The sequence below is a fragment of the Drosophila mauritiana genome, chromosome 3L (genome assembly GCF_004382145.1).
Source record: "Drosophila mauritiana strain mau12 chromosome 3L, ASM438214v1, whole genome shotgun sequence".
Taxonomy (NCBI): domain Eukaryota; kingdom Metazoa; phylum Arthropoda; class Insecta; order Diptera; family Drosophilidae; genus Drosophila; species Drosophila mauritiana.
In genome coordinates this window covers 21211940-21231046 of record NC_046669.1, presented here as the reverse complement: position 1 = coordinate 21231046, position 19107 = coordinate 21211940, and the positions used below count along the sequence as shown (strand labels likewise).

At 45.2% G+C, this 19107-nt stretch overlaps 6 protein-coding genes and 1 pseudogene across 9 annotated transcripts; 2 read left to right on the top strand and 5 right to left on the bottom strand.

Annotated features, from left to right (window-relative positions):
• Positions 1-141: 141 nt before the first annotated feature.
• LOC117139301 (nucleolar protein dao-5) lies at positions 142-4038 on the bottom strand. 3 transcript variants are annotated; one of them, XM_033301540.1, is made up of 4 exons: positions 3819-4036; positions 2033-3604; positions 1631-1789; positions 142-878 (listed from the first exon to the last, which is right to left on the bottom strand). In XM_033301540.1, exons 1-4 carry the CDS (start codon positions 3915-3917, stop codon positions 726-728), a joined length of 1983 nt encoding a protein of 660 aa, XP_033157431.1. In that variant the 5' UTR covers positions 3918-4036; the 3' UTR covers positions 142-725. The 3 variants fall into 3 exon arrangements, with proteins under 3 accessions (XP_033157431.1, XP_033157432.1, XP_033157429.1); XM_033301541.1 differs by having other exon boundaries at positions 785-1391; positions 3819-4038; XM_033301538.1 differs by lacking the exon at positions 1631-1789 and having other exon boundaries at positions 785-1391; positions 3819-4037.
• A 373-nt stretch (positions 4039-4411) lies between these two features.
• On the top strand, positions 4412-6224 carry LOC117141170. Its single transcript, XM_033304505.1, has 3 exons — positions 4412-5134; positions 5194-5890; positions 5948-6224. Exons 1-3 carry the CDS (start codon positions 4584-4586, stop codon positions 6062-6064), a joined length of 1365 nt encoding a protein of 454 aa, XP_033160396.1. The 5' UTR covers positions 4412-4583; the 3' UTR covers positions 6065-6224.
• Positions 6225-7514: 1290 nt separating this feature from the next.
• LOC117139354 lies at positions 7515-8524 on the bottom strand (annotated as a pseudogene).
• Positions 8525-8831: 307 nt separating this feature from the next.
• On the top strand, positions 8832-9323 carry LOC117139515 (small integral membrane protein 8). The gene is made up of 2 exons (XM_033301873.1): positions 8832-9025; positions 9092-9323. Exons 1-2 carry the CDS (start codon positions 8927-8929, stop codon positions 9248-9250), a joined length of 258 nt encoding a protein of 85 aa, XP_033157764.1. The 5' UTR covers positions 8832-8926; the 3' UTR covers positions 9251-9323.
• Positions 9238-12282, bottom strand: LOC117139512 (eukaryotic translation initiation factor 2A). Of its 2 annotated transcripts, none has more exons than XM_033301869.1 (4): positions 12017-12268; positions 10680-11844; positions 10349-10626; positions 9238-10008 (listed from the first exon to the last, which is right to left on the bottom strand). In XM_033301869.1, exons 1-4 carry the CDS (start codon positions 12054-12056, stop codon positions 9575-9577), a joined length of 1917 nt encoding a protein of 638 aa, XP_033157760.1. In that variant the 5' UTR covers positions 12057-12268; the 3' UTR covers positions 9238-9574. The 2 variants fall into 2 exon arrangements, 1 of the variants encoding a protein (XP_033157760.1); XR_004459367.1 differs by having other exon boundaries at positions 9916-10008; positions 10067-10626; positions 12017-12282.
• Positions 12283-12550: 268 nt separating this feature from the next.
• Positions 12551-13783, bottom strand: LOC117139514 (matrix-remodeling-associated protein 7). The gene is made up of 2 exons (XM_033301871.1): positions 13570-13783; positions 12551-13508 (listed from the first exon to the last, which is right to left on the bottom strand). The coding sequence occupies exons 1-2, from the start codon at positions 13699-13701 to the stop codon at positions 13134-13136; spliced, it is 507 nt and encodes a 168-aa protein (XP_033157762.1). The 5' UTR covers positions 13702-13783; the 3' UTR covers positions 12551-13133.
• A 129-nt stretch (positions 13784-13912) lies between these two features.
• On the bottom strand, positions 13913-15273 carry LOC117139513 (cyclin-H). The gene is made up of 5 exons (XM_033301870.1): positions 14921-15273; positions 14643-14844; positions 14355-14583; positions 14187-14298; positions 13913-14128 (listed from the first exon to the last, which is right to left on the bottom strand). The coding sequence occupies exons 1-5, from the start codon at positions 15232-15234 to the stop codon at positions 14011-14013; spliced, it is 975 nt and encodes a 324-aa protein (XP_033157761.1). The 5' UTR covers positions 15235-15273; the 3' UTR covers positions 13913-14010.
• Positions 15274-19107: the final 3834 nt, after the last annotated feature.

The following is a 19107-nucleotide window of genomic DNA, read 5'->3' as shown; positions in this document are numbered from 1 at the left end:
CCTGGAATAGGATGAGTTTTTAAAGATTAGAAACCAAAAGAATTTAAACTTCAAAACTTGATGGTCTGAAGAGAGCATCCAAATGAAGTTTAAGGTTTAGTTTCATTCAATTCAAATCTGTAATCAAACTACTAAAAACAATTCAGTTATTAAAAAACACATGTATTTCTTTCCGTGTTTTCTACGTTCAATTAAATACATTGTCCAATGTGACAAAACAAATTTATCTTTTACATATTGAAGTTGTCATAAGCATTCATAAACCGGCTATCGCCACAAGTTAGCGGAAAATGACTTATGTGCTAATCGGAATAGTCAACCCTTCATTTAACCCAAGCGTCTGGAAAATAACTTATTTTTTACGAACCTTATAAATATATATAATATACAATAGAAATGTATAGGGTTTTAAGTCTTAAAAGGCTTATAAAAAATCCACGAAAAGCATTCGGGTTTCATTCCGACCGATCAGGAAAAGAAAGGGTTTAATCCGCTAAAGTCATAATAACCATTAGCTTGGTCACGGGTTTGTCGACCGCCAATTTGCACTCGAATAATTCACATTAAAACGGAAGTACGGACTTCCCGAAGTCAATCAAGAGTTTGGAAAGAATTTACATGTGGCGGAACTATTGCGTAAAGAAACTATTACACTTAGTTACTCTTTTGCTTACAGACTAGTTATATCCGTTAGAATAAGTATTATTTTATGGGTGTATATAAATCTAGTCAAATTTTATTGAATTGACTCCCACGTCAATTTGGCCACCTCGGTAGCTGCCGCGCTTCTTCTTGGTCTTCTCGTGTTTGAAGGACTTGCCGCGCGTGTGCTTCAGATCCTTGTTGGCTCGCTCGCCCCAGGATCCGGCAGCGTTTTTCTATCGTGGTGAGCAAATAATAAAATTGGTTAATCCGATAATATAACTGCATCTAGTGTGTGTGTGTGTGTTTGCGGGTGGGTGGCGCTAACTAAACTATATCTAATTGTCGAAGGTGATCTTCTTGTTTTGCTTTGGCGCCGACGAGTCGAAGGATTTGTTGCCGAATCCACCGCCACGTCCTCCTCCTCCGCGGCCCCCGCGTCCACCAAAGCCGCCGCCTCCGCGTCCGCCGCCACCACGTCCTCCGAAGCCACCACCGCCGCCACGGCCGCCACCGCCACGACCACCGAAGCCTCCGCCTCCGCGACCGCCACCACCACGTCCTCCGCGCTGGTTGTTGTCGAAGCCTCCAAAGCTCTTGCGATCGCCAATCTTCTTGAAGCCGCCTCCTTCACCGCCGCCCTCGCCGTTGAACTTGTTGGTCTCCCAAGTGCTGCGATCCGGTCGTCCGGAGAAGCCTGAGCCTCCTCGGCCGCCCCGTCCGTTGTTGTGCTTCTTGAAGCCGTTGTCCTGAAATGGGAGAAACGCCGAAAGGGGCAAACCACAAATTAGCAACGATTTGATTTGAGATATAAGTTCAAAATGTATTGGTAAAGTGCCACAAGTGGTTTGAGATTTCTTCGAGGCGCATCTTGCTAATTTGTGTGTCTGCCCCTTTCAGCCTCATAAATGGATCCCCCTTCGCCTAATCCTAAACAGCCATCGCAAACACACACACCCACGCGACTCAAATCCATTGCGGCACTTACCTTCGCCTCGAAGGACATGTCCTGGACTCGGGAGTCCACCACCACGTCCTCGGTGCGTACCCTTCGGAAGGGCGACCGTCGCCCACTTCCCCCTCCGCTTTTGTTCATATTATGGTTTCGGCTGAAGGTGTTGTTAGGTGTGGAGGTGAAGTCATTCTTCTGCGAATGGCAATGAAGTTATGTAAAACTATTTGCACAGGATTCGGACAAGGAGCAAACATTATTCGCTGTTTAAAGTTTGCATACAGATTTCAATAGGGCTTTTAAAAGTTACTTTTAAGGGAATACTTTAACTCTGGAATTATTTTTATCCAACATTCAGAATTGATGTCTGAATGAAAAAAAGGCTGAATCGGACTGCGGATAATTTTAGATGTACATAGATAAGGTACACCGCCTTACCTCTTGCTCTCCCGATTTGACGAAGTTGTTGTACTTCTTGTTGGGAGTGGCCTCGTCCTGGTCGCCACCACTAAACTTGCGCTTCTGAGCGGGCTTCCCATTGCCATTGGTAGCCGAGTTGGGCTTGACCTCGCCGGACTCTTCACCAGAGTCACTCTCGTCGCTGCTGCTTTCAGCCTTCTTAGCAGGAGCAGCAGTCTTCTTGACAGCTGGCTTCACTGCCGGCGTTTCTTCATCGCTGGAATCGTCACTGCTGGAGGAGGCAGCCTTTGCAGGCTTGGCCGGAGCCTTGGGAGCAGCCTTTGCTGGCTTTTCGTCTTCTGAGCTATCGCTATCTTCCGAAGAATCATCGGAATCTGCTTTCTTGGATGGAGCAGCCTTTGCAACGGTCTTCGCGGCTGGTTTCTTGGGAGCTTCTTCCTCATCGGAGTCGCTGTCTTCGCTTGAAGACTTGGCCTTTTTGGCCGGTGTCGCCTTTGCTGGGGCGGCAGCCTTCTTGGGCGCCTCTTCTTCCGAGGAACTGTCATCGCTGGAAGCTGCCTTCTTGGCAGGAGTTGCCTTAGCTGGCGTGGCCTTTGCTGGAGCTGCCTTCTTAGGCGCCTCTTCTTCCGAGGAGCTGTCATCGCTGGAATCTGCCTTCTTGGCAGGAGTTGCCTTAGCTGGCGTGGCCTTTGCTGGAGCTACCTTTTTGGGAGCCTCGTCTTCCGAAGAACTATCCTGACTGGAGCTGTCGGCCTTTTTGGTGGGAGCAGCCTTAGTCGGAATGGGCTTTGCGAGAGTTGCTGCCTTTTTGGGTGCCTCGTCTTCAGAGGAACTATCATCACTAGGGGAAGCCGCCTTCTTAGCAGGAGCCGCCTTGGCAGCGGGTTTGGCCTCCTCCTCTGAGGTGCTGTCTTCGGAACTAGAAGCGGCTGCCTTAGGAGCTGGCTTTGCGGCAGGCTGGATTGCAGGCTTCTTAGCGGCTGGCTCCTCATCGGAGTCGCTTTCCTCGCTGGAGGATGCTGCTTTCTTTGCCGGTGCAGCCTTGGCTACAGGCTTGGCAGCTGGCTTAACCTCCTCCTCGGAGCTGCTTTCTTCGCTGCTGGAGTCGACCTTTTTGGCGGGAGCAGCCTTAGACGGTGTGGCCTTGACGACGGGCTTTGCCGGTTCTTCGTCGGAACTGCTATCCTCGCTGCTGGACTTGGCCTTCTTCGTGGGAGTCGCCTTGGCCGGAGATGACTTCACTGGAGCAGCCTTTTTGGGTGTCTCTTCGTCCGAGGAACTGTCCTCGCTGGAGGATTTTGCCTTCTTGACGGCTGCCTTGGCCGGCGTGGACTTTGCTGCTGGCTTCTTCTCCTCCTCTGAATCGCTGTCCTCGCTGGTGGAAGATGCTGCCTTTTTGGCAGCCTTGCCGTTTGTTAGTGCAGGCGCTGCCGCTGGCTTCTTAGGCGCCGCATCGGACTCAGAGTCTGAGTCGCTGTCCTCGCTGGAGTCGCCGGCTGTCGCCTTGATTGCTGGAATCTTGTTGGGGCTCTTGGTCTGATAGAACTGAAGGATTTCACTCAACTTTGGGCTGCTTTTGGCGACACTGGCCTGCAAGTTAGAAAAAGGCAGATGTTCTTGGTTATCTGGACGAAGCACGTGGCGATGGAGGCTGCTGCAAGTGGCAGATGGATAGCTCGCGGAGCCTTCGGTAGACAACACACGCCCTCGGGTTCTAGATGCTGCCAGGAGGACGCAGATGCCACATGTTTCAGGTGCATCCAAACCGCACACATTGCACTTGCCGCTCTGCACTGAAACTTACCGCCTTCGTCTTCTGCTGGAAAACCTTGGCCAGGTTCTTGTCCTTGGACTGCAAGTACTCCAGTACGATTGCATCGGCTATCTTTAGCAGGTCTGTCATGATTAATTCAACTATTCGTCAGTATTTTCGGTCCGCAATTAATTACTAGCCGCACGCTTGTCCCACCAAAATGAATGCGCACACACACGTGTTTTCTACTTATCAGTGGTATGGCAACTTTCCCCGGCTGCCAACGGTCTGGCCACCCCTGCAACCCGGGCGTTCCACAACACTGTGGGTGCAGCGGGTATATTTCCCAAGAAAAACTCTAAAATACTAATCTATTGTAATCATTTATTTATACCACAGCTACAAAAATAAATAGAAATAGAAATGAAATTATAAATAACGCTAGGCTACGTTAGACTTAAATTACAAATTTATTTATATTATTGTATATATGTATATATATAATATTTATATTTATATGTATAATATACAAATAAATTTCTAAACTATACGAAATGTGGTATTAAATTCTATTCAAATAATTCGCGCATATATTATCTGAGAAAATTAAATGAATGTAAGGAACTTGAATTCTACGTGAGGTATTCAGACCATCCACGACTGGTCACACTGAGGGAGCACCAAAATGTTTTTTTGTTTGTTATTCAATTAAGTTGACCTGCTTGAAACCAAACAGAAAACAGAAGAGATCTCTCGCTCCAGCTATTTTAACAGACCCTGTATCCAGATTCGGACGTGAGGATCGCATCCCGGGCCATGGCTTCCGAGCCGGGATCCCTGATCCTGCAGCTGGACGACGACTGTCTGGCCCAGATTTTCGATCGCTTACAGGACCTGCCGTCGGAAGTGTCTTTCGCGAGGACTTGCCGGCGAGTGCAGTACATATGTCTGGGCAAGTGGCGCACCAGCCGTGCCTACGAGCAACTGGATCTGGAGAAGTGGCGGGTACTGTTGCCCAATCATGAAGACCTGGTCTACTTCCTAACCCAAATGCGTCCGTACATCAGAGAGATGGGCGGCAGCAGTTGCCTGTGCTCCATTCTAAAGGATCTGGACGAAATGCACATTGCGGAGCTGCCCATGGTGACCAGCTTCTACTACGACCCAGACGGCGTCGATTGCTATCCCACAAACCGGAGCATCCGTAAGCTGGCCCGTCTGCTGCCGGGCTTGAAAAAGTTGCGCCTTACCACACCCATCGACGGCCGGTACCTGTCCAACTTCCAGCACCTGCAGGAACTCCACCTCTACGAGGACCAGCACAAGGCGTTTGAGCTGCAGCAGAAGTACCTGGACGAGGTGTGCCGGTAAGTAGTAAACTTCTGCTGCATAATGTTTCGCAACTCATTTTCCGTTTGCGCCACAGCAAGCTGCATGATCTTCGGGTCCTAGACATTAGGACGTACGATATGATCAGTAAACTTCAGCTGGGAAACTGCCTGCAGAGCTTAAAGAACCTCACTGATCTTAAGCTCAATCTGGCCACCTTGAAACCCATTCTACCCGCCGTGCTGGAGCTGCCCTCCCTCAGGAAACTGGTGGTGCTGCTGGACAACGAGTGGCATATCCCCCCGCTGGTCAGTCCCGATAGCTATGACCACAAGATCCGCGAGGTCAGCGAGTTCTACGAGATCATGGCTTTCAAGGCCAAGGACATCGTCGGCTTTGCCGTGGACGGATACTATATGCCCCTGGAACCGGGCTGGGATGAGGAGCTGCCCATCTGGACGCATCGCAGGCTAAAGCGCCTGGCCATTTGCAGCTGGACTCATTCGGCAGACTACCTAAAGCGCTACACCTGTATGACAGAGCTGCAGCTGCTTTGCTTGCGCAACTGGAATGACCTGAGTGACGAAATCCTCTTAGAATTCGTGGAACTCTGCCCAGGACTGGAACACCTCGACGTATCCTACTGCCGAAATCTGACGCCAACATTTTTGTCACGCGCCTTGAGTATTCTTAAGCGGCGGGAGCCGTACAAGCAGAAGCCGGGAATTGGACGGTCGCCACCTCTGAAGCTCTACTACGATCTAAGTGGCTTTGAGGACTATGTGGATAGAGCGGTTACTATTTATTGTTTATATCGATCTTCTTTTGTATAATCAATCAATCCATTGCAGAACCTGAAGAGCTCTTTGGAATATAGAGGATATATTGTCTTCACCGCCGACTTTCCGGTCGACTCGGAACGCGGTCTGAGCTTTGTGGACCGCGGCTACCAATTTGAATTTCACTGACATCAAAATATGTAAATATACAAGCGTAGATTCATACAATAATTTATTATTAAAATTTATGTTGCACAAAGTAAGCCAAATTGGATTCTGATTTCAAAGTTTGGAGTGATTCATGCACACTTCAGTGTTGGTTCCTAAGTATATCATTTAGACGACTGTCCTCCACGTAGTGACAAAGAGATATCAAGAGGTATATCCGTAAAATAGTAGAGACGTGGTTAAATTATTTAAATAAATTCGGGGTACATTTGATATTTCTCATTTTGGTGGAGGAACATTTCATCGTTAAGAGGAGAGAATTACTTTTAATTTTTAATAAATTACTTGGTTCTTTTAGGTGTAGTACTTGTTTTTGTATATAATTTTAACGATCACCTTCAGATAACAAAAGTGATATTAATTTTTTTTTAAATGTTCACCAGTCTTCAGGACAGGATAAAGAATTTATAATATATTAAAATTAAGTAAATCAATAGTAACTGTTGTTGATATTCACAATATATAATTTAAATGAATCGCTACTATTGTCAATCGCTACTTGTCCTGCAATTAAAATACACATATTATACGGTAATGTACGGTAACGTGGAACCCATTTACCTTTTTAAGCCGGGAATAAGGCATTTATAGCTATGAAATAGCTAGCTGACGGGAATACCCCTGATAACTTAACCCTGATTTAACTTAAGTGCCAGGTATAATAACTGTAAAATAAATGTAGTTTGGAAGTCAACTTGTTGTCTTGCCAAAAACTAAAATGAAACCGATAGAGTAACTCCCGCTTCTACGGATATCTATATCTGCAATAATTTAATTGGACATTTCAAGCTTTAAAACGTTTTCGAATTCAGCTCATAAGAAAACAATGATCAAACTACAATCTTGGAAATGAACAGTTAAAGAAACAAATTTAAGCGAGGTCAAAACTTTTCCACGGAGGAGGAATTCCTGCGCATGATCTTTGAAAAGAAGAAATCCGATGCGGTGATCTGAAATGAAGCAGAGTGCGTGGGATGAACTGGCTATCGGTTTCCGAAAAGCTCCGGCAGATCCTGGGGGACGATGATACGATAGGCGAAAACTCGGATAGCGATTGTGAGCAGGAATTCCTTACTGTCCTTCACCTAGCTAAATCTAGCTAGCAAGAGAGGACATAATCGAGTTCCCTGGGGAGAATACCAATGAACACGCGGCTTCTAAAGATATAGTAATCCGGTACTGACTGGCCCGACGAGGAGCCCAGCCGGAAGGGTAAGCCCCCGTGTCGACAGACTTTTCAAGAGGAAAAGCTACGCCTGGTCAGAGCACAGCGACATTTTTATGAACAGGAAAACATCCGCGCTCAGGAGAAACACCTAGAGAAAATGGAAACGCTAAATGCGAAACAGGAGCTCTTCTTGGAAATCGCTGAAAAAAGGAAACTCAATGTACGCTATTAGATGCAGTTTCGTTGTTTAAAGTGTTTAATGTTTATTTGTTTTGCAGGACCCCCTGAGGGATTCATGAGCTATAGCTTGTAGTGTAAAAGTTCTCAAAATTTACATCAGATCCCAAAGTATTTACTGATTATACTGTTTCTAAGATTTTCATCGTTGGTATCAGCTTTGTCATTGATTCTCTTGTCGTACGACAGTTCAAAAGGATTGCCCATGGATGGTCGACAGGAGGTTGGGGCAAAGGGTCCTTTTCCTGGATTGCTATGTTTTGGAGGACCGCACATGCAACGATCATGTTTTCGCCGTTTCAATAGGCATCCACACTCCAAGGAATAGGACGGGAAACCTCTGTCTCCAGACCTTAAAACATCCGAAGATGGCCTTGTATGCCGATATGTGCGACTCGTTATAACGACTTTGTGCCTCCGTGGTGGGATTTATAAGGGTGGTCATCAATATTTGTTCAGCGAGTAGTTCCCAAGATTTTAGTCCTGGATTTTAGTCGACCTCTATCGAAGATAGTACTATTTCTGCTTGAACCAGGCCATCTTGCCACGATATATTGGATATCTAAGACAGCCTGGACGTTTACTGATAAGAATCCCCTGCGGTTGCAGGGGTCGACGTGGTTCTGCCCCTGGGGATGCAGCCGAATGTGCGTGCACCCGACCATTCCCACCTCATTTAGAAACTGGGAGATTCTTTAGAAATCCACCATTCTCTGGACATGGCCGCAATGTGTAGGGAAACCTCCTCCACCAACCGACATGCAAAAGCCTTACGGAAGTACCCATCGGCATCCAGATTTCCACATGCGTAGAACTGCAAGCCCAGGAGCAACTTGTCCTCCGGACCTGGGAAGCGTCAAAGGGTGTTCCTCTTGAATGTCGGATGCTCCAACCTTTTTTTCTATTTTTTGTAAAACAACTAAACAACTGGCTCTTGAAACTCCAGAAACTTGCTTCTGATTTGGTGGATCGAAGTCTTTAAGTAAATTCAGATAAATAGCGCGATTCAAAGGCATTTTGTTAATATTGTTATAAACTGTTTTTTATTCGAAATTGGAAACACTTCACTGTGAATGGCTAACTTACAGTCAGCTGTTTCGAAATATTCAACAGTTGGGTGTTCGAAAAACATGCCCCAATTATTTTTGATTCTAGGAAACATAGCTTTTTAGATAAATAGCATTTTCATTTTCAAATGGATTAAGTAGCTTAGAAGACTTTGGATGCTGAAATATTCTTTAAGCGCTTAAGAAGGAACCAAATTGTCACATCAGGGGCAATCTTCACTGTGCCTCACATATACGGTATTTTTCAGTTCGATGGCCACACTATTCCAAATCCCATTCCTTTCACATGTTTGTATTTACAATAAAATTGTGCAATAAATTCGTGAGCATTTAGTGGAGAACGCGACCAGGATGAGCGAAGGAAAGCAGCAGGGTCCTGGCGATGGCATCCGATCCATGCGAAGCACCGGAGTCTTCCGGCTGATCAACTTCGAGCTGTATACCAAGCCGGTGCGGTTTCATTTAAACTTCGATTGAATTGTAACGAGTTGTACAATATTCCATATTGGCTTTCAGAACAAGATCATCATGGGCCTGGGACTGACCGCGATTGCCGGGGTCTTCGGCTACATCGCGTATATGAGGTACAAGTACGAGAGCCTGGGATACTATGTGGCTGTCCAGGAGAACGGACAGGAGAAGTTCATCAAGAAGAAGTCGAATTGGGAGCAGTAATCCGAGGATTTTGGTGGAAACATCTTTATTACTTGGTAGCACAATTTGGTACATAAATTTGTTGTTTACGGGAGTTACTGTACGTTTTGCCGAAATTAGTTAGGAAATCACAATAGTAGAAAAATGTTTTAACTTGAAACTTTGCGGCAAATGGGCCACAAACTGAGCGTAAAACAGCAGGAAGGAGACGAACAGGAGGTGAAAATGGAGTAGAGTGGAGTGGAGCTGAGAAGAGGTGGTGTATCACAATCACAAGAGCAATTACTCCCCGCATCCCTCAGCCTTCTCGCCGCCATCGTCATCGTCAACGTCATCAACGTCCTTCTAGGCAGACTGCTTGAGAGCCTTGAGCTCATCCAGGTACTGTGCTTCCATCTTAATCTTGTTCAGTTGGTTCAGCTCTAGATTCTCGCCCTGGCTGCGTCGGACTTTCAGCTTCTTAATGTCCGACAGCTTCTTGGCGACGCTACGAATCTTGCGCTCCTTATCGCTGATGTGCTGGCCATTAGGCTGGCCTTGTCCATGCGAATTTGGTGGCTGATCGGCAGCGTTATCCTGCTGGTACTTCTGTCTGGGAGTATTCTGCGGCCTCCGCTCATCTGCAGCCATGAAAACGGGCGACTGTCGAGCAACCGGAGCAGCTTGATCGACCACCTCAGTCGGGGCAGAATCAGCATCGCCGCCATTTATAACGTTCACATCCTTCCTAGCGCTTCGCTGCTTGTTCTTGTTATTCCTCTTGTTCCCATTGACACCACCTGCAGGCAAATAGAAATGCAAACAGCAATTAGCAAACACACAGCCGAGCCTACTTACGACCGCGCAATCCCTAATCCTAATGGCATGCTAATAGAAAATGTGTGTGAAAGGGTGAGTGGAGCTGAGGAGCTGACAAGCTGCGTGTGTCGTGAGCCTAGTAGCGTTTGTGCTGGTAGGGCCGATAGCGCCTGTTGTGGCGGCTGGTCGAGGACCCGGTAGACGGTGGTGGTCTTTCCGCGCCATTCGCCGCCACCAGCTGGCACTGGCCCTGCTCGCCTCGGCGCATAATGGGATTGTCCAGGTCGTATTGCCTGTGCCAAAACTTCCGCGTCGTATTACCTGCTGCTGCCGTTGGTGCCAGTCCGGGAATACTCGGCTGGGGCAGATACTTTTCCGGATTCTTGCCCTCCTTCAACAAGCGCAGATGGGGCGGTGTGTAAGCCTTCTTGCTGGCCTCTGGCTGGCTGGACTTGATGCCCTCGTGCTTGGCCTTGGTAATCTTGGGCTCGCTGAACGTCTTATCCGCAAACTGCTGCCATTCAATTCCCAACAATTCCTGACCCTGGGGCCACATGGTCTCGTGGAGCAGGGCCCCGGAGTAGTGGTAGACCTTGAACCTGCGTGAAAGTTGCGTTATCGGTAGTATACGCACTTGGATGGATCCACTTACCCATTGCTAATGCGCAGCCTAGGCGCGGTGGTGGCCGTGACGAACCACTCGCCATTGGGATGCCACTCAAAAACCGTGGTGTCGGCGCACTTTAGGTTGGTCAGTTTCTCGCGTTTGGACACATCCCACACCTCGACGGCTCCAGGCAGATTGCCGAAGCCGGCGAGAGCTATGAGGCTGCCAAAGGGATTGAAGTAGGCACAGTTGCGTGGTCCCTCACCAAAGTCGAAGACTACGTCGCACTTGAGGTTGTAGAGGGCAGCCTTGGAGGGCATGAAGCCGTATACGACTACAAACTCAGTTGCCTTAGGGCTCCACTTGACACAGTGCACCGGTCCCTCCTTAGAGAGAGGCACTGAACAGGTATCTCCCTTGGTGGCCATGAAGTGCACCGCCTGGTTGCCGTAGTAGGAGGCACCGCTCTTATCCACTTCCGTGCTGGTTAGGAGGAGCAATCCGCTGCCTCGCTTGTTCCACAACATCTCGACGCGATCCGCCTGGAAGAAACTCTTGCAGGCTACGGTCTGGTTCTGGCCAAGCGCCGGGTACTTATAGAGCTTGCACATGGACGGAGCGCCCTTGGCTCCCGGCGTGTAGAACGCAAGGAACGGGGGGCAGTTACCGGGACCCAGCGACAGCATACCTCCGCGACTGCCTCCTATCTTGCGCGATGTGGTGGCGAATCCCTTCTCCGCTCCCTCGCCCAGGTCATAGAAGAGTGCCTCGCCGCCGACTACCAGAGCAAAGATGGACTCGTCCGCCGACCAGGATGGCTGCCAGTCCGCTTGGTTCTTCTGCACGATGGCGAATACTTCGACACCGGTGGCCACTTCGTAGACGAGCAGATTGGGCGACCCCTCCGGCCGGTCCTTAGTGATGGCATAGTGCTCCCAGGTGCACAGGTAGCTGCCACGTGGCGAGAATTGGAGGTAGAAGGCTTTCGGCCTGGGCAGCAGGCATACCACCGGCCAGCTGGCTGCGCTGTCCCGGCTGGCCTGGAGCACCTTGACTTCCTGCCCGTTGGAGTAGGCGAAGTACCGGCCGTCGGAGCTGAAGCAGATCGAGCGCGAGCTCTTCGTCTCCTCGCGCGGCAGGTGGGGCTTGTGCTCGAAGGGCTGTTTGGAGCCCGCCGAGGACCACAATTCCACGGCCACGCTAGAGCGAACTGTTGATGAGAATAGAGAGGTGACCCGGATTAGCAGGTGGAAACACGAGGTCGCGCGGTTTTTCCAATTTTTCCGCTAACCGGGCGGCCCAAGTGGCTGCCTTCGATGCTCCAAGGCGTCGATAGAAACTCAGTGACCACCTGGCGGGGATTGCATCCGGACTATACTCACTGGCAAGGGTAGGAACAACCAGATCCGCAGCTGCAGCCATTGTCTTCCAATCTCACACGCACACACACACAGGAACAAGCACGTCGGTGGTGTTGCTGCTGTTGTTTTTGTTGTCGTGTCGTCTGATGTACAGTTAGTGTTGGTCAACGATTTCGTGCTTGAATTGGTCACACACGGTTGCCGTGTACGCGGTGTATCGATAAGCGATTGTAAACATGCATGGGCATTGGCGCCACAACGACACGTTTAAACATCAACCAAAACAAACCGAACGTATTTAGAACTCCAACAAAATATCTGCTCCACGTGAATTTAAAAACATTTTAGTACTAACAATTTTTGGAACTGAAACGCTAGGCATTTCGACTGCTCTAATCGAAGGTGTGTTGATGGAATCTACTTATTGTTAGAATAATTATTTTTAAAAGGGACAAGAAAGCCAATCGCGACAATCTGAACATTCACAAAATATGAGCAAACAGACACAAAAATATTACCATCGGTTAGGAAACGAAAAGAAATCGGAAGGGAATATTTAGAGTATCTTAAGACAGCTTTACATTCTTTATTGAACAAGTAAATCCAAAGTTATATAAATACAATTTAAATCTAGCGAAAACGAAAAGAAATAGGAAGGGAATATTTAGAGTATCTTAACACAGCTTTACATTCTTTAATGAAAAAGTAAATCCAAAGTTATATAAATACAATTTAAATCTAACCATCGAATTTGGCAACTAATTGATTTTAAATCTATATACTATATTACGTAGAATGTTTTCTTTTCGCGAGTTTAAGCACATCTTTTAACATGTAAAAATATATAAATATGTTCTTAATTCGAAAGCTGAATTGCCATTTACTACGAATCGTTGATAAATCAGATATTAATAACACCAGCAACTCACAAAATACACAGATCGAAGTGGAATACATATAATTTACATACAACTATGATATTATATTCCGCCATCATCGACTGATTAGATAGCTCTCTGACTGAAGACTTTCCCGCACTTGGGCCGAATGTGGCAACAGCAAAGCCTGGGATTTTAAACATTAAACTAATAGATCACACAAGTCTGCACATTCAGGTAGGGTGAGACCAGGCGCCACTTCAGCGATAGAGCCGCACCTGCTGCTTGAGATCCTGGTCGCTTATTCGGTCCTGGAGGTTCAATTCCGCCTCCTGTTTGCGCAGGAGCTCAAAGATGGCCGCCAGCTGCTCGCGCTCTATTCGGCGCTCTTCCTCGATTTGGCTGGGAGTCAGGGTCTTCTCCATCTTGTGCTGGAGCCTCTTGGCCTTGAGCTGGCCCATCAGGTGGTTGTAGCTGTGCTCGGGCAGCTGTTCCTCGATAAGCTCCACTTCGCTTTCGGTGGAGTTCTCTTCGTAGGCTTCGTCGTCGTCGGTTTCCTCCCCTGGCGGAGTCCTCGACTCGGAATTCTCCTCATCGCGCGGCTCGTCGGCCCCCAAGCCCTCGTCCTCCAGTTCCTGCAAGATAAAGTACGGAAATGTTCAGGACACGTCCACTTCTTCCGGCAAAAACACCCACGCCTTTGTCCTTGAAGATATTTGCGAAGTAGAAGGCGATCAAAACGCACAACAGAAGGGTGACCAGCGCTACCGAGTAGTGGCCTGGAAGTCCAAGAAAGAGAAAATCCAGCGAAGGCAAAAAGTCGTGCATTTCGAACTCTTTTTGCTATTTGTTGTGACTGAATTCACTATTCTTGTTTTTCTTGGGGCGCAGTGTGGCCGTTGGCTGCGAACGAAATATCGCCAATCAGCGCTTAGCGGATTTTCAAAAGGGGTTTAAATTTGTTTGTAATATTTAATATATTGGAAAAGTGAAGTACTTAATCCAACTTTGTTTAGTACACTAACACTAAACACATACATTTTAACAATCAAGCAATGGTAAATTACAAAATGCTTTAATATCGATGAAATCCACGAAGTAGTACATCCTCCCATCATTTAAATAAATAAAATAAGTCTATTGGCTGATATTCATAGCAGATGTGTCGGAGCTCACATCTGCAATGTGGAATGAGGCATCTTCGGCGGGCATGTCATCCTCATCGGTGTACAATCGGCGTAGGCGCTCCTTATAGCTTTTAAAGTATAAGGGTTATTATACACGGAATTGATGAACAAATTAGGCCGTCTTACAGTTCGCTATCAGGGTTATTGGCTTGATTTCGGCACTTGTCCAACTTCTTCTCGATGGCCTTGACCTTTTCCCGATCGGGCTGCTGATATTGCTTCACCATTATGCGAATTTCTGTCGGGGAAAAGGAATGTAGCGCTTCGGTGCACCATCTCACAGCACAAACTTACTTCGCACGGCATCTATGAGTCCGGGTAGCTTCTCCCTGGCGGAGACAAAGAGAAGATCCGTCACATAACTATCGAGATTCTCTTGCTCTCTGCTGGCCGCGTGGAGGACGGCAGCCAATGCAATTTGCGAAGGCGTATGCAGAAGACAGGCATCCGAGTAGTATGTGGAATCGATAAAACTATCAATGTGTGGCCGCAGACGATCTGGATTCTGCATATTGCTGCGAGTCTGAAACAAACCAAAATGAACGAAACGATCTGGACTGCAAAGGTGAATATATGTCGCACTTTTATATCTATCAGAAAGCCCTCGATGGGTCTGAACGGATTGTGTATGGTGAGGTAGTAGTTGAGCTGTCCAATCAGCAGTAATTCATTGGACAACACTATGTCTGTGGCCTTGTTCCTGTCGCCCTTGATGTTGTTCACGAACTGGTTGATGGACACGTTGAACTCCTCCACTTTGCAGGCAACGAACACACATGTGGCTCTGAAAAGGTTTATACGTTTTTAGAATGTTTTGCTTTTCAGCTGGGTGTTGGCTGCTCTCAGATGAGCGTTCCTACAGAATCTCCTTGGGGTGATAGTCCATGGGGGAGTTGTTCAGATAGAACCGCTTGAAGTAGTGGAAGGCCGTGCCCACCACGCACTTGGGCATCGGCGGTTCGAAGCGGCGGCAGAAGTCGAACAGGTAGATCTCGTACTGCTTCAGCAACAGGCGCTCCTCCGTCGACGTGAGAAAGTGCTCATTGAGGTCGCGACCCTGCGCCTCCTCCTCGTGCAACTCGATGTACTTGCTGTTCTGCTCCACGCGGAACTCCATGAGCTGGCCCTCATTGGCGAATGTCCAGGACCTTTTCTGCGAGCTCACGGGATACATCTTGCTCAGCTGCCGGCGAATTTATGCCGACTCGCATGGTGTTACCGATTGCGGAGCGGAGAAAAATACCAGTTGCGAAAATATTAGGGTGATTCGTACAATAGTCACGACCTTTAATTTTTTTGGAAGTCATTGCAAATCAAAAGCGCAAGATTGTAAAAAACTGAGAACATATTAACTGTGTGGGCTATGATGTGAACATGTTTTAATACATCTACAAGTTCAAGTATAATTTTAGTATTAGGAAAACGTAATTTTCCTGGTTAGTTCTAAAATATATGATATATGTATCAATCTTCTTATATAAAATATTTATTTTCAAATTTAAACAACTACAATCCTCTTTTTTAGGCTCGACTAAATGCATTCAATTTTAAATATTTCATAATTCAAGAAATTACGTATACCCATTAAACCTACAAGTTATGGGAATAATAAATTGATAGTTATTACAGCTGGATAAAAATTAAATTTAAGAGTTAAAGGAAACGAAGGCAGATGTTTAAAGTGACGTACTTATATGAACGTACCATACATACGACAAAGTGGCTCCAAAGAATTTATGGAGCCAGTTTCCTTTTTTCTCGGCCAAATTTCTGAACGCACGTGCTACGCATTTTTTAACTTTGGGGTGCCTGCAGCATCAGTCGGCTCAGAATTGAATTAATATTGTTTTGCTTTTGTTTTTATTGTATTGGCCTGTGCAATTGGGTCACATAAATCCGGGACGGGGAAATCGGAACAGGAGCTGGACTTTAAGTCGTGATTGAATTACTCTCTTATTTTTTTTAGCGGCCATAATCCTTTAAATAATCCTAATATAATAATCTTAATTCATTTAGTGGAATTCACCTTAAGTATATGTAGGTTATCCTAGGATATACCGATTTTTCTTGTATACTCTTTCAAAAAATATTTTAATTTAATTCTGAAGTGTGCAAAGGAAACATTCGTAAAGAATATATATTCTTGATCAGTACCAACAGCCGATACATAGCTATGTCCGTATGTTCTTACGTCCGTTTCTACTCAAACAAGTCTTTCAGATCTAAAGCAACCTGCATACAATTTTTCTAAAGATGTTCTTTGTTTTTGCAGGTAGTGTATACTGTGTATTATATAAGATAGAACGGGGCTGGATCAAACCATTATATGATCTATCATAAGAATTATTAAACAAAAAAAATACGTACATTGTTCGGCAATTAATAACAATTAAGTACAAAATTAGTAGTAACCTTAAGTTTTAGTTGTACATTTGTATAAACCTCAGAGAATTCTGTAACATTCGGAAATAAGATTGTGGCCAAAGGTATTCTCAACAGTGGTTAAACTAACTATGCTTACTTTTACTTTAGGTGATGAAGATAATGGCATTATTAAAATATATACATACATATATTTGTTTGACTGCGTTCTCCTTATTTTCCATATCATGCCCTGATTGGTAATGGTCCTAAGTTGGCTCACAACTCTTAAAAGTCTCAATTTTGTATTTACTTGAGCTACCAAAAGGCATTAAATTGCTTGGTATCTCCAAAGCCTGAAGATCATTCGAGCAAAGACACTAGAATAAATAGTAATAGTAATAGACGAATCTATGTACATCACAAAATAAATTTCGAAAATGACTTTATATTAGAATACTTGTCATTAGGGTATTCAGCTTGCGGCGTGAGAAATATTAATAAGGCAATGATTGTTGAGTGCTTGTGTCCGCACTTCGTGCCTGACGATATGACTTTTGCAACGAACTGTTTTCATATTTTTATTTATTTTATTAATTTTTATTTTCTACTACGTATTATTATTTTTTATGAAATATTATTATGAAATATTATTATTTTTATTATTTATTAATAAAATTATTATTTTTATTATTTATTAATAAAATTATTATTTTTATTATTTATTAATAAAATTATTATTTTTTTATGAAATTAAAAAATAATTATTATTTTTATGAAATATTTATTTCTCAATGTTATGTCTTCTTTTTGGAAAATTTATGTTTCAAATTACAGTAGTTATAATAATTTCCTTTGTATTTGCTTTAATTATTATTATAATAATTATTATAATAGTCAGGGAATTTTTATTTTATTTCATCATATTGCTACGAAATTGGACACAACTCCAAATATGTAAATTCGTTTCTTCGATCAGAATTGATTTCGGCCCAAAAATCGTCTTCTAGAACAAGTACGCACACATATACGCGTTCTCGTCTCTTGTTTTTACTCACACAAGCAAGCAAATTCTATTTTTATATTTCTTACGCTCTCAACGTGAGCGAGCGGAAAGAGAGCAAATTTGGCCTTCACCAAAAAAGTGGCTGCATAGTGCCAAACGAATGTATGGCCGTTACGCATCTTGTTATTCTAGTGTCTTTGATTCGAGTGTGAGGCATATCGAGTACTTTGTATGCAGGAGTTGCCTTCTGTGGCAATAAAATTGCAATTAATTTTTATTGACAACTCTGAACGATACACCGTCTTGTTGGTGATCTTTTCGCGATTTCAGTGTCAAGCTAAAGGTGTTTTTGTCTCGGACTGTAATGCTGCTAAGCGGATCTTTCAGAGCATCTTTATTTGGCATCTTAACACAAATTAGCAACCAATTAAAATATTAATTATATATACATTTGTTTCCATAATACTGTTGTTACTCCTTACTCATGGGATCTACGATACTAAATTTAGCATTATTACAACCATGATTAAATGAAATGATATGAAAGTGTGTTAAGTGAAATAGACGAATAATAATTGGGCTTTTTCGAATCAAGAATTTTGTTAGGAAGCTACTTGATTTCCAACTGTGCCCATCGCAGGATATTCCTCCCACCGATTTCAGCACTTCCTAGGATATTTTATTAAACTCAGTCCCCAAATGTGTGGCCCACTATTACAGCTTAGCCGCTACCAATAACTGACTCGGTTTTGGGCCCAATTCCCTCCTACAATCCAACTGACTCAGTGGGAAGTTTATGCGCGTGCGCGACACACAGACAGTCGATCTGGGATGAGATGGATTGCCGTCGGCGGCACTGACTGAATGCTTGACTGACTGCCTAACTGACCGACTGACTGACTGAGTGACTGACAGTCGGTTGGCCTCAGCTTATCGTCAGTTTCTAGTTACGGATACAAAAGGAAGCTCGGCGCTGGGCGTACTTAAAATTCAATTGAATCTTGAATTATTGCATTGAATTTCATTGTTTGTAAATGCTCGCCCGCTGAGTCTGTATCGGATTGTAAACTGATTTCATTTTCTCCCTGTGCCATAGATTTATTTATTTTTTCATTTTATTGAATGCTTCAAGTTCAGCCGTCGTAAATCGACTCAAATGTTATGATTATTATTGGAGCAGGTATTGTATTACATAAATTTGGGTGGTCTCTTGCTTTTGGCCGATTTAAGGCGCTTCCATGGATTTCGTTTACCTTATCGTTATCCCTTCATGCCAGACGCTTTCCCGAGATCCGTAGATCTCTATCGATCTCTATCGAGCGACACCAATAAAACTCATTGCGAAAGTATCTGCAACAAGCATCTACACCAGTGGCTACTTGTATCTCGGCGCCCCATACCCCATCACCGTGCATAAATGCATTTTAAAAGCATATTGAGCACGCGAGTCGATGTTTCATGCTCACGATCTGCAGTCTCCCATTTTGATCCCCCCGCCTTGGATCTTGGATCCCCTGCAATTCGCTGGGGGTATTATTTCTGCTTAGCAGCTACTGTTTGCGCGGCTAATTGTGCGTGAGTCGTGCGATTATTCAGCTTTGTATCTCACTTTGTGTGCTGCTCTCGGGGGGCGTGTTCCCAAAGACACTCTCCCGAACACACCGATGTAGACGTACACCT